At 42.2% G+C, this 14,966-nt stretch overlaps 1 protein-coding gene across 5 annotated transcripts in view; it reads left to right on the top strand.

The window, feature by feature from the left end:
* Window positions 1-14,966, top strand: part of CHD6 (chromodomain helicase DNA binding protein 6) — a 163,113-nt gene that overhangs the window by 55,701 nt on the left and 92,446 nt on the right. For all 5 annotated transcript variants that reach the window (XM_084776224.1, XM_084776227.1, XM_084776228.1 and 2 more), the window contains 2 exons: window positions 9,567-9,714; window positions 11,296-11,445. In XM_084776224.1, coding sequence (XP_084632350.1) covers window positions 9,567-9,714; window positions 11,296-11,445 — 298 coding nt within the window. The remainder of the gene's footprint in view (window positions 1-9,566; window positions 9,715-11,295; window positions 11,446-14,966) is intronic.

Genomic DNA, 14,966 nt, shown 5'->3' on the forward strand with positions numbered 1-14,966 from the left:
TAATGTGCTTGTGTGTCCCCTCTGAACTTGTATAGCACTTGGAGCCTCCATTTTCATTATAAATTGTAGGCTCTAGGTCTCAGAAGACTAAAGGATCTAGTTCAGTTCTGTCGTACTGTAGTCTTGGAAGTGGAGACCCACAGATGAGTGGTTTGCCTGAACTCATTCCCAAATACACATTGTAAACTTGGGCCTCCCAATTCCTTCTCTTACATACTGTCTCTGTAGCAGCAGGCCCTCTCAGTGGTTGCCTTTGGTTTTGGTGTATGTGTGACTTGTCTCCTCAGTAAAAGTTAAGTGCTGAGATCAGGACCACCATACCTTTATGTCCCCCATTTTCCTAGCAGCTGCTCAACAAAAAAATTCGTCAGATACAACCACAGTATTCTTCATATTTAATTTGATTGCATTCAGGAACACTTCTCCCTGAAAATTAGATTTATGTAAGATACTTTATGAACTTGTTAATATTTGGTGGTTTTTATAATTAAAGAGTTCTAAAATAAAGAGATGGCTAAGAGCTTAAAAGCCCATACTGTTCTTGCAGAGAACGCTAGTTCAGTTTCTACCTGTCTGTGCCAGGCAGCTCACAGTTGTTTGTAATTCCAGCTCCAGGGGATCTGACTCCCTCTCTTTCATCTTTGGGCACCCATGCTCAAATGCAGACACACATACACATAATTTAAAAAATAAAGATATTTAAGAAATAGCAGTAATGATACATGATTTGTCCAAGACAACAGAGTGGTGTGCTTTGTCAGATCCTCAAGTTCACATGACTAAGATAAAAAATGAAAGTGGAAGAGCCCTTGTTAGAGAAATTTGTAGGGATTGTTCCCTTTTTTTACAGAATCACTTTACATATCCAATGGTATTCTTTGGTGAACCATCACGGACTTACATGGTTCCAACTATTTATTTTGTTTTTGATGATTCCATTTACTTTGAGAGGTAGCAAGCAGACAATTGAGCACGTCCTGGATCTAAACAGTGATTGTAGTGGCCAGCAAACTTTCTTTCTTAAGGTTGATATTAATAGTGATTAATGTTTAGGGCTCTCAGGATAAGAATCCAAAACTCTTGTTGCTGTTAATTTAATGGTATGGCCTAATAAATGTTTATTATTAGGCCACAGTTATTATTGTGGTATTATCTAACCAGCTATCATAATCAAATAAGACAGACACCTGCTGTATTTCAGAATAGCCTTGGTTCACCTGAGGCAAAGCAGATACTAATCCCCTAAACTGCCTTCCATTTTCTCCCAGCCTCCATCCCATGCCATCTGCTTCTAGTAATTTCTGTTGGGCTATCTCCTGTCCATAATCTCAAAATACTTGCTTATGTTTTCATTTGGGACATTTCTTTCTTTGTAGAACTTGAGAGTTCCTCCTCTTGGCCCACGTGGCATTTTCCTATCCCATGGTGATCCTCTTCTTTCTCCTCCTCTGATACCTGTCCCCTTCTTCTCCCAAGATCCTTTCCTCCTCAAAGCCCATGAACTTTCACCACACCTACCCTATTCTGCCCTGTCCAGGTATAGGCCTTTTAATCAGCCATTCAGGGAGGCAAGGTTACACAACAGTACTTGGGGTAAGGTGGGTGAGAATGTGCTTGCCTGGGAAGCAGGTAGATCTTGGGAGCCAGTAATTAGCATCGAAATACATAGCACCAGACCTCCAACAAACCCCAGACTAGGAAAAGCCTTCTTTATTTAAGCAATTGTTTTCTTTCTTTCTCCAGATTGTTTTGAGTATATTGCTGCCTAGTTACTTACTTTTCTGCTGTATTTTCAGTCTCTGCTGTGTCTTGCTTTGTTTATAAACATTCGTATTGAGAATCAGGAAAGGAAAAGGTGTCACAGATCATGTGTGGGTCTGTTACAGAAAAGCCCTGTAAGCCAGAGACAGCCTTATTGTTCAGACAGAAGTATAAAAAATGAAAGCCCCTGATGCAATTGTGTATGAAATAGCTGGAAAGATTTAGAAGATTAGGAGCGTTTCAGTTCTGGCCTAGGAAGTCCCTTGGAAGAGGTGAATATCGAACTAGGTATTATAGGAATTAGTAGATGAGAGAAGACTTAAGTAAAAAGAGCAAAAAACATTTATTAAACAATTGTTCTTTGGGGACTTTGTTAGGATGGTAGAACGAATACTTAGTTTATCATCAGCATGTATAGATACACCTTACACGTGGACCCCAACTGTGAATGCTTTATGAATAAAAAGTCAGAAAACAATGAAAATTTAAAGCATCACCATCTGAATTGTAGCCTTGCCCAGCACATCAGAGGCTTATGCAGGAGGATTACCAGGCTAGCTTCCTTTACATAGTAAGACATGGCATTAAAAAAAAAAAGTGCTCAAATTAAAAATGCATTAAGAACAGAGAGGAGTAAAGGAGTTACATAAAGATCTGAATACAGTAACTTTCTGACTAGGCTTTCAGTAGCATTGCTTAAATGTTGGAGTGACTGGTGAGAGGTGTGAGCATGTCAGTTAGCTTCTGTCAGGAGCTGCAAGCAGGATGTGGAGTGTGGAGCTGCTGGCACTGTACATTCGAGAGCCTTGTAAACTGAGTTTCTATTTTCAGTGGCTTTTAATTGGTTAAGCACTGCATCTTCATCTGAGGAGTTTGTGATTCTTTTCAGTTTTCATTATATTGTGACCAACTTCTGTTGGTCTTTGTTTCGGTGGTGCAGATTTAGCAACTAAAGCCTCCAAGGCAGTTTAGATCTGGCTCCATCTTGTCTACAGCAGATTGCATCTGTACCAAAACAAGTGCCTTTTAACCAGTGTCCTTATTTTCTGTGCCAAATCTGTTCTCTATTTATAGATGGAATTAAATGTGGATACTATGAAAGTTGAATGAAATGTGCAAATGAGCCTTTTCAGGGTAGTGTCTGTGTTTTAATACTGTACTGCTGGGAATACCAAGGCCTAGCAGGATGCTGCATTAAACTCTTCTCTCAGGAGCCATTCTCTCCGCTCTCCTGCTCTTATGCGCTTGGGGCTGGCTCACCCGCACCATGCCCACGGAGCCAGCTCTACTGTGCTTCCCAGTCAAGGTACGGGGCCCACTCCCAAGTGCTGCAGCTTGTGAAGGGCTGGGCCAGCTCTCTTGCTCTCATGCCATCAGGGCTGGCTCGCCATGCCTTTATCAGTAGGGCCAGCTTCACTCTGTGTCTCAGCTGAAGCGCAGGGACAGCTCTCCCACTCTCATTGCTCCAGGACAGCTCTCTTGGCTGTTGCAGGTGGCGAGGGGGGAGGGAGAGGGTATCATATACGCACCCACACCACCTCATGGCAGGTGAGTGGCAGAGCTGTCTCTCATCCATGCACCCACACTGCCTGACGGCAGATAAGTGGTATGGTCCTGTGCTTGTGCCCTCAGGGCTGGCTAACCTGCACCCTCTCCACCAGGGCCAGATCTACTGTGCTGCGTAGGCAAGGTCCAGGACCAGCTCTCCCAAGTGCTGCAGCCAGTGAGGCACAAGGCCAGCTCTCCCAGCTGCCACAGGTGGTGAGGAATGAGGGGAGGAGGGCATCACCTCCACACCCTTGCCACCTTATGGTCGCTCTTGTCCTTGGGGCTGGCTCAGCGTGCCCCCTCAACCAAGGGTAGTACTGCTGTGCTGCCCAGATGAGGGGCAGTGTGGTTTGTTTTTATTTGGAAGGCCATCTAATAAAAACAACAGCAAGTAAAGATTCCCCAAAATCTTAGTTCATGAAGCCATGTAGACTACAAGAGAAATAGACTTATAATTGGGTATGGTTTATATGTTGATAGTTCCTTGTATATTATAAACGCATAGTGGTTGTGTTCTTACAGTAGATACATGTTTTATCATAAAATCAAGTTTCATTTTGTTGCCAAAGATAGGTTATTTTGACATTAAAAAAAACTTGTGTCTTTCTTTTTCCCTCCCTGTCCTACAAGTTAGTTTTTTCTAGCTAGAAGCTAAAAAAGGGAAGATTATGAAAGTAAGGTTGCTTTGCTCAGCCTCCAGTGCTGTTAAACAGGGAATGTTAGGACTTCTAAGACTTTTGTCTACAGTTGCTCTCTACACACCCTTTCTTAGAGTCATGGCTGCCACAACTTCATGATGTAGATTTAAAAAGGTGCAACTTTCATACCCACTCCTCTCAAAATTATTTGTAATATTTATTTTATTGTGCATAGAGGAAGTGCAGGTGCCCACAGTCCCAAATTATTTCTTTTTCAAGGAAGAACTCCCAAGTTATCCTAGCTGTAATCTCTGGAGCAGTCAGGTATAAAAAGATTAGAGTATCAGCCGGGTGGTGGTGGCGCAGAGGCAGGTGGATCTTTGTAAGTTCGAGTTCGAGGCCAGCCTGGTCTACAAAGCAAGTCCAGGACAGCCAAGGCTACACAGAGAAACCCTGTCTTGAAAAACCAAAAAAAAAAAAAAAAAAGATTAGAGTATCATAGCCCAGCCTTAGCTCAATCTTTTCTTCCTTGGGACCAGTATTGAGTATTCAGTCCTCTCACCCTGCTACACACATAAAAGAAACATAGTATCCATTTCAGCAATGGAGTCTTGGGAAGATGGCTGAGCAGGTAAAGGCACCTAAAAACTTGCTAAGAGTAAGGTTGGATTGTTGCGTATCTATTGTCTAGTTACTTTTTTATCCAATGATAACAAATAAGCAATCTTGCTAATATTGTGTAGATACCATATGGTACATGTTTTATCATAAAATCAAGTTTCATTTTGTTGCCAAAGATAGGTTATTTTGACATTTAAAAAAGACTTACATCTTTCTTTTTCCCTCCCTGGCTTTATCATCTCTTGGCGATTTCAGACTAGAACCCTTACAGCATAATTTTTTTCCTATTTTACTTCATCTTTCTTCACCATGTAGATGTAGTAAACAACAGCTCTCCTGCCCTCCCTATTTACTCGTTGTATTTGGCTGCTATCAGTACAGTGTCCCACAGTTTTCAATCATGTGTTTCTTTGCTGTCCCCAGTTTTGTTTTGTTTTTTTTTCGTGGTCATGTGGTCTTTATTTTGGGCAATAAGATTTCCTCAGGATGTCTCCAGTGACTTCTTGGTATTCTACCTTCAACTTTAACATCTTTTATTTTCTGAAATGGTGAGATGCTTTAGGCTCTCCTTCTGTCTGCCCTATTTTATCTTGGGGGGAGGGTGGTCTGCCATTTCCCTGGGGAGAAATTAAGATCAAAGTGTTAGGTGGAAAAACTGCCATCAAGGAGGAACCCCTTAATGAAGTTGAGCCTCATGATCAGGTTCCTTCTGGGAAGCCTGACCTCTGACTGTTGCTTATCAAGGACCAAACATTCAGCATACTAGACTTAGGGTATGGCCAGATACTGTGTCCATTAATACGTGGGGGTGAGATAGGTTTTCGTTTATTTGTTTTGTTTTGTTTTGTTTTTTGAAGATAGGGTTTCTGTATGCAGCCTTGACTGTCCTGGACTCACTTTGTAGACCAGATCAGCCTTGAACTCACAGAGATCCACCTGCCTCTGCCTCTGTCTCCTGGAGTGCTGGGATTATAGACATGCACCACTGTGCTGTCTTGAGATTAAGTTTTTTTCCATGTGGTGGTGTTACCATTATTCATTGCAGACATTTAAGTTTGTTTTCATCTTTGGGTTTTTATTTCCTAGCAGTACTTTAATATATTGCAGAATGTCAGGTCTGTGGTTAAAAAAAAAAAAAAAGAAAAAAAAAGGAAAAATGCCCCTTCCAATATCCCTCCCTTTTCCCATCCACTACAGACAGTCCCTGATTATGATTTATGCTATTTCTGATACTAGGTATAAATATGTATTTTTACTTTATTCCTACCCCAAAGAATACTAGTTTACAATTTATTTTTTCTATTTAATGTATCTTAGAATCATTCTATTATTAGTTTATAGAATACTTGCTTTTTATAGCTGTATAGTATTCCAGTTTATATATCCTAATTTAGTCCATCTCTTTTATATAGACTTTTGGGTGGTTTTCAGTTTTAGGGGATCCTTGTTTTCCTTTTTTACAGTTATCAAATCCTGCAATGAATAACCTTATGCATGCTTCTGTGTTGTTGCAGGTTTCATTAGGTAAATTCCTGTGAGTAGATTACTGAATCGTATATATTTAAGTCATTTCTATGTATTCTTGATTATTTTTCATGCATGTATAGTATATTTTAGATCATATTCATCTTCCATTTTCCTCTTTCAGCTCCTTCCAGAATCCATCCTACATTCCCCTCCCAACTTCACGTCCTTTTATTTTTACCCAGAGTCTAATTAGAGTTACCCATACGGGCATGAGTGTGGGGCCATCCATTGGAGCATGAGCACCTTCCTGTGAACCACACCTTGAAGAAAACAGACTAGTCCTTTTCCAGCATCCATCAGCCTCTAGTGGCTCCTGAGATAGAGATGGGCCCCTCCCCATCCATGCTACAGTGTTTTCTGGCTTGGTCTTGGACATGTCTTGTAAAGGTGTCCTATTTTCATTGCTGTTACTTTGACAAATACTTAGGGAAGGAAAGGGTTTGTTTCAGCTCATGATTTTAGATCATAGCCCATTATTTTTTGAAGCCAAGCAGGAACTCAAGGTAATAACTTGAAGGCAGGCTTCCACACAGCATTGCCTCTAACCAAGGAACTCAACTACAGCCAGACAAATGCAGCAGGAACCATGAATAACACAGCTTGCAAGCTCGTTGGCAAGGTGGCCTTTCCTCAGCGAGCTTTCTTACACAGTTTGAGGAGCATCTGCCTAGGAATGGAACTACCTATAGTAGCCTGAGCCCTCCTATATCAATTCATAATTAAGACAGTCCCCACCAGACAACGCCTACAGGCTGGTCTGAGCGAGGCACTTCCTTAATTGAAGTTCTCTCAGATGACTCTAGCCTTTAAAGCTACCAGTTGATAGTTGAGCTAACCAGAAGAACAGGCAACCACAGCTATTATGAGTTCATGAGTGGAACAGCCCTGTGGTCTCTAGAAGACACTGTATTATAGTATTTCTCTTGGTTGTTAGCTCTTACGGTCTTTCTGTCTTTTCTGCAATATTCCTTAAGCCTTGGAAGGGATGGGTTATGTTATAGATATTTCGTTTGAGCTGAGCACACTACAGTCCCTTGCTGTCTGCAGTGTGAACCTGTGTATTAATTGACATATGCGAAGAGGAGGAGGAGGACTTTGTTAGAGCTGTACTAATGTAAAGATAGGCATTTAGAAGGCAGGTTCTGCCTTGAGGCTTATGACCTCACCAGCCATGGTCCTTGGCCAGATTTGCAGTAGCAGGGTTGAGTTCCATACTAGGAAGTGGGCCTTCAGTCCACTTAGAGAGCCATTGGTTATTCCCGTAACATCCATGCCACGGATACACCAGGCTGGTCATTATTGTATATCACAGAAGGGGGCGGTGGCCGCTGAGCTGCCTTTGACTAACTACAAGAAGGGGCCTATTCCATGGCTGGCACTTCACTTTTTGCTTGATAACCTATTGCTTGTTATCCTCTTATTTGGGTACCCTATTAAACTCCTATTTTAAAAAAACCAAAAAGCAAAACACTTCATATATATATGTACACACATACACACACACACACACACACACCTTATTAAAGTCTGTTATCTTCTAAAGGGATTACATTTCATTCACATCCTTGCTTTTGCTTGGAATAGTTTTTGCTGTAGACTTTTCCAGTAGGTGAACAGACCAGCCTTAAGCATTGGGACTTCAGAAGTGGGCTTACTTTGCATAGCCCTACTTGCAGGGTCTGTGAGGAGTGAAGGGTTCAGGACTGATGTATAGGCCTACCCTTTGTAAACATGCACCCACTCCTGTCCTGTCTCCAAACACCACCCCCTTCCCTCTCCCGGTGGCTTCTAATTCTCCTAAAGGAAAATATCTATAACGTTAACTCTTTCCTTGACTTCCACATTCTGTCATTTGTTGAGACTTACTGTTTCTACTCCTTCTAAGTCTTTCAAATCATTCTTAGCCTTGAGCCTTCATTGGCTGTACCGTACATAGTTCTACCCTCGTGTACTTGCATCGTGCTCCTGACCTGCAGGGTCACGTGCGAACTCTCTGGCCTAGTGCTCACTACAGCGTTTCTCCCAGCTCTCTTGCATAGTGTTTCTGTGTACAACTGCACAGCGGTTTGTCACCCAAGAGTGCCATGACAATTCTGCAAGACTGCAGAATCTGCCTAGCTTCAGACTCTATCTTCACTGCTTTCCAGCCTTGAAGCTCTGGAAATGTCTTTATCAATATACTTCATATTCCTCTCAGTAAAATGAGAATAAACTGTTATCGTCCCAATAGCTTGTAGGGTATAAAGAAGGTAGTCCATATAGAGGCTCTAGGGCTGTGCCTTCATACTGTCATGGAAGGATAGTTGCACTCATTGTTACCTACTTACTGTTTTTCTGTCTGTTGTCTTCAGAATTCTATATATGTCTTTGTTCAAGTAAGCTTTCCCAAATCTCCTCAACTATAAAAAATGTCTTTTAATAAATATGAGCATTTGCCTGCACTTGTCTGGGCACCACATGCATATAGTGCCTTGAAGGCTAGCAGAGGGTGTCACATCCCCTAGAACTGGAGTTACAGTTGTGAACCTCCATGTGGGTGCTGGGAACCAAGCCTGAGTCCTCTGGAAGAGCTCCTAGTGCTTCCAACTGCTGAGCCATTTCTCCAGCCCCCCACAAATAATTTATCCATTAGTGTAACCATCTATCCATTCCTTAAATGTCTTAAGACTTGCTTAAATATAAATTGAGTACTTACTGTGTTGTATAAAGCATAAGACTACTCAGAGGAACACAGAACCTACAGATCCTCTAGGAAGGACAGAAGAGATCAGAGATGGATAAAATGTCTATTGAGCAAATGTCTATTGAGCTATCTGCAGAGAAATTGTACGAGATACGTGAGTTCTAAGCTTGGTGACATAATTAATCACTGACTTTGGTGAGATATCAGAGTTTCAGTACTTAAAGTACTACCAAGGTATTTGTCAAATGTAAAGAATTTATCATACCGGCAAGTTAGTATCTTGGTGGATCCACTTCTGAGGAATCCTCCATATTCCACCCTGGGCTGTCATTATGGGGGAGCTCTACAGTGCTCAAAAAGGCAAGGACAGTGCTTTTCTGAGTCCCCAGTACTTACTTTGGGCCTTTCACATAGAACGTGCTCAAAAGAAGAGGCTGACAGATTACAGGGCTCACTCTTCCATATAGCTTAGAGTGATATTATAATTTGATGATTCTTAGTGGCTGTGGAGCAATTAACTTCCTAGTTATAACGTTGGCTTAAATTCAAAGTGAAGTTCTAGAGAAATTTCTATTTTTCCTATCACATTGATCATAGCCATGGCAGTTATTATGGGGAATGAATAAAATGGATTCTACCTCAGCCCATGCAGATGTTTTTTCCCATGTTTCTATACATTTCTGGCATAATAAGTACATATTCTCTATTAAAGTCCACATTGGTCCTAGAATTCCAGGGTATGATTTTATAAACTTTAATCATGAGTTTTAATTCCGAATGTCTTATAGCAAGGAGCAAGGACCAACCCCAGTGGAGAGAAAGAAGAAAGGAAAAAGGAAAAATGAAACCACCGTGGAGAGTTTAGAGCTGGGTCAGAGTCTGCCGAACCCATCTCTGCTGAGTCCTGAGGAGCCCACCGAGTCTGCAGACAACCAGGTACCCAGTGAATCTCCGTCTGTGTGCAGCTTGCCGGCCTTACTCACAGACCCAAGCTGCACTTGTTCTGTTGGGGTGGGTGAAAACACAGACCACACACAGGCTATAATTTAGTGTGTTTGCTGCTCTTAAAGTAGCATATCAGTCTTTATAGGCAGTTGATGTGGAAAGTTAAGTTGTGAGTCAGTCTAAGTAAGGTTCAGATCTGTTTGGTATGTAGTGCTCAAGAGTACAGGCCAGTATATACAGGACATCCTCATACCAGAGTAGTAGCTATACCAGACTAGCAGAGGGATGTGCATGTATACAGAATGACACCATGGAAACAGGAGCTGCCCATCTCACTCAGTTCTTAACAATGTTCCAGAGCGTGCCTTTGACACTGGTGAAGATTTTATTTTCTAAGTTGACGTACCTTCTCTAGGGCTTAAATTCTAAAATTTGAAAGTGCTATATCCTCCGATATCCAAGTAGTGTATCTGAACTGGGAGACCATTCAGAATAAGACCGTGCTGGTGGGCCCTCTTGAGATTTTCGTTGACGTTTGCTCTAAGCAGGCGTTGGCTTGTGACATCCTTCATAAATCAGCATGTCAATTCAGAGCTACCTATAAGCTAGAGCTGGTGGCTGTTAGGTGACCATGCTGGCAAAAAAGCAGGTGTATTAAATTGATGACATTTGGCAGAGTTCAAGGTTTATAGGATGGCCATTTCTAAATGGAAACGATGGGAAGTATTTTGTTTTGTTTATTTTTTTTTTTTTTAAGAAGCCCTCAAATGACAGTAGACATTGTAGAGGTGATACAGTGAAGAAGTAATAGCAACTTGGAGAGATGCTCACAAAATACCTTTTAGGAAAAAAAAAGGAACTAAGATTCTGCTTATTTTGTTTGGCCTGTTGTACTTAAAGTTCAACATGCTACTTGTGCCTACTTCTCTAAATTGTTCCTGCTGCTAGGAGTCAGTGATGGGTGGAAGGGGGGCGTGTGCTCTTCTGTTGGAGGGCATCACTGCACAGCTTTGCCTGGCTCAGAGCTGCCTGGTTAGAAATGCCTCCTTACACAGTGACTTCTTTCTTAGTCGCACTTAAGATCACTGTCTGTTTTATGTGTGTGAGCTTCCCAGTCTAAGTCCCAATACAGTTTGTATTGATTAATTTTTCACGCTACATTTTTAGGAGTTGGTGGTTAAGTGAATTTTTTTAAAAAGTAAATAACAACTAGCATTATATAAGAAAATCTGAGTGGACCTGAAAGAATTCAAAGATCACCTCCTATCCCTGTTGCTTGGGACTAGAAGCTGCAAAGGAAGAAAAGCGTTATTACTATTGATGACTAGAGCATACATCCCAGGACTCTGAGGCTGGACGCTGGGTGGATTAGGCAGTTCAGAGATCGTACCACCACTTTCTTCCTCACTCCGCTATGTCCCATGCCGGGTGAAATTAGTTCTTAAAAGAGTGGAGGATTCCTTTTGGAGGTTGAGAGAGCCTGCGTGGCGTGGCACTAAATGCACTGATGTATTTGTGTGGAGGTCTTGCTTCTGCCTCGCAGCAGCTCTGATGAGCGTGTCTGTCCCGCAGAAGCGACGCTCAGGGCGGCAAGTGAAGCGCAGGAAGTACAATGAGGACCTGGACTTCAAGGTGGTGGACGACGACGGGGAGACCATTGCTGTTCTGGGAGCTGGTCGAGCCTCGGCCCTCTCAGCTTCCACGCTGGCCTGGCAGGCAGAGGTACGGCTTCTACATGACCTGGCTGAAATGTCACCTGGCCTACGTGACAGAGCTGTCCTGTGGCCCCTCACTGGAGCATGAGTTTGATCACTGTAACTTCCGGTGCTGACTTTCAATGGCTTCATTCTCCACTTGGAATAAAGTTCATACTCTTCATTCTCAACAGCACCCTCATGGCCACACACCAGATAGCATTCCAGAGAAATCATTTCTCCTCTTGTTGCTCTCTAGCCAAAAGCTAATCACCTCCTGTCCCTATCGGCAGCCTTGACCTGTGCTGTCTTGCCTTCATGCTCACCACCAGCACTTTGTGTAAGCGGACCTCCCTCAGTTAAGTTTCACATAAAATGCCATCTCTGTTGAAAAGTCTTTCTTGCCACTTTTATCTAAAATAGATCCCTGTTTCTCCTCCCAATGATTGTTTTTTGCTCTTTTCTTTTATGACATAGCCATAGTTTAAAATTTTACTGGGGATGTGTCTCTTCTAAGATTTTTTTTTTTATCATTAAAATGTAAGATTCTTGCTGGGGAAGGCAAATCACACTCTGGCATTCTGGAGGCTGACGTAAGAGAATCACTATCAGTTTAAGACCAGCCTGGACTACATAGTGAGTTCTGGGCTAGCCTGGTACTAAGTAGGTAAAAGCACTTCCCACTGTGTCTGGTGACCTGAGTTCAATCCCCAGAACCCACAGGGCAGAAGAAGAGAACAAACTCCTACAAGTTACTTTCTGAGCACCACACAGGTGTCATCTAACATGCATTATAATTCCTTACAGTAATAATCTTAGGGCTGGAGAGATGGCTCAATAGTTAGGAGCATGAGTTCTCTTCCAGAGAACCGGGTTTGATTCCCAGCACTCAGATGATGACTCACAACCATCTGTGACTCCACTTCCAGGGGATCTAACACCTTCTTCTTGCCCCCTTGGGTAGCAGGCATGCACAGAGAACACAGACATACATGTAGACAAACACATAAGCTACTAAAGAAAAATTTAAAGCAAAGTCTTAAACATAGTAAATACTGGTTTAGATAATAAAATCAAATGAACTCATAATTATGGTTGGAACTGTGGTTTGATTGATGCGTATTGTGAGCCTGCTACAAGACCAGAGTGTGGGCCATAGGTCTAAGTATCCAGATGATTCTTCACTATATGGCTTTACTAACAGTGCAGTCAGTGCAGCCTGCAAGTGTGTACTGGGCATAGTTACCACACAGAAGCTGGAGGAGATGAACAAGGGTTCATTCACAAGTTGAGGACCTGAGAGACATGGTCAGTCAGCCATAGGTTATATGACCAATGGAGATAAGCATGGCTGGCTGCCGGGAAGTGACTTGTGTTGTGATGAGACATAAGGGCTGAAAGGTAGAAGGAGCCGCACTATACAGAGCCTGCAGCTCTTCTAACGTGTGTGCCTTTGTGCTATGGGTTGTAGAAAGTATCCGTCGGGTAAGGCAGATGAACAGAATGACCTTATCTGCATTTCAGGTGCATTTATTTCCTTTTAGGAGCATTTGTTTAGGAGAATGACAGCTTTGGGACTTGATGCAGACATACAAGTAAAAAGAGGAAGTCTGTGCCAAGTTTAGAGAAGAAAAGAAAGGGAAATGTGGAAGCAGGCTGGGACACGGGCTGTCTGTCATTCTGGAGCCCCTGGTGCAAACTGGCAGAATCTACTGCTCATGCAGAGTAGTGACAAGATAGATACCCATCTTTCCAGAGGCTTGTCTGCTCCAGCCACAAGCATCTTCATGTTACCTCACTGGCATTTTCCTCAGTCTTTACGAGGAAAACAGCAAGGAGCAGGCATGTATTATTCTACCCTTACCATTAATAAATGAGGCATAGATTGATCTAGGTCAGAGTTAGATAGTGGCTGACCACTCAAAGTTGATTTCTTTCTTCTGCTAAGGATTATCCAAGTAATGAACACAATAATTAATAGGAATAATATTTTGATGTATTTGTCTTTGCAGTACTTTCCAAGTAAATAGTTAAAATAGTTCTTGTGTGACTACTTGGAGTCATAGGAACACATTGCTTTATTGGGCTTTCCTTGGGCATTTTATGGTTATTTGTTACTTAAAACACTACAAGAGAGTATATTTCCTACTAGAAGTCATTTATTCTAAACCATTTATCATATTTCAGATATGGTTATGACTGATCGAATATCTGAAGGTAGCAGTCGCTAATCTGACAAATAATCTCAAGAAATTTTACCATGTCTTTTCCCTCTATATAGCAAAGAGAGTTTATATGAAGACACAGAGAGCCTTCCCCATGCACTGCAGGCTGGGTTCGGTTTCCCTTTTGAGGATGCCACTACCCGCTGCCAGAACATTCTAGTATGGTTAGCCCTGTTACTGTCTTTTGAATACCTGCCAACTCACTTTTTTCTTCTAAACCATGAGCTACTTCAGAGACAGGTCTGTGTTTTTAAATTAAGCCCCAGGAACATTCTTCAGATGACACAGCAGTATTACTGTTGTGTTTATTTGCAATGTGGAGTCAGCAGGAACCCTTGACCCACTCACGGCCTGGGATGGATTTTCATTGCCTTTGCAGTACTTTTTCAGTATCACGCTTGTTTGGCCCTATAATCAGATTGTAAACTTTTGCAAAACAGAATCAGTTTTTAATTTTTCATAATTTTCACTTAGGTACAACTTTGTTTAGTAGTTAATATATACATATATTTCATTTTACATATATATGTACTTAATGAATGAACGTGTTCAAACTCATTATGTAAACACCTACACTTTCTCTGTGTTTTTGTTTGACTCCTGGGTTAAAACAGTAAGACAGATTGGTTTGCTTTTGCCAGGTTCTTGTTTTCTTCATTTCCTGACAGTCACATTATTTTTCCCAGTGGTGCTTATGCTTCTTACTGTAACGCAGTCCCTGAGGCCTTCAGACAGACCTCCTTCTGCCCGGTTCCTTCCACTGTTTAGTGTTGCTGTGCCTGTGTACCCTGTTGTGTGATTCCATACCATGGCCTTTGAACCTTTTTACTGTTGGGCTTCTTTCTACTTCTAGACAGTGTGCTAACTAGTTTTAGGCCAACTTGACACCAGTTAGAGACTTTAGAGAGGAGGGAGCCTCAATTGAGATCTGTAAGATCTGGCTGTAGGCAACCCTGTGGGGCATTTTCTTAGCTAGTGATTGATGGGGGAGAGCCCAGCCCACCCCAGGCTGGTGGTCCTGGGTGCTATAAGAAAGCAGGCTGAGTAAGCCATCTGGAACAAGCCATGGGGAATAAGCCAGTAAGCAGCACCCTTCCATGGCTTCTGAATCAGCTCCCGCCTCTGGGCTCCGGCCCTGTTGGAGTTCCTGCCCACACTTTCCTCCCCAAGTTGCTTTGGCTGGGGTGTTTCCTCATAGCAGTAGTAACCCTGATTCAGATAGCCAGGTTGAGATGGTTTCCTGACTTCTCATTTCTTCATGTGTACAGCTAGTCGTCACAAGCATTCTTTCCAAGCTGTTTCCTCTTGGTTTCTGCTGTCTGCT

This window comes from Acomys minous (genome assembly GCF_964271855.1).
Source record: "Acomys minous genome assembly, chromosome: 3".
Lineage (NCBI taxonomy): Eukaryota > Metazoa > Chordata > Mammalia > Rodentia > Muridae > Acomys > Acomys minous.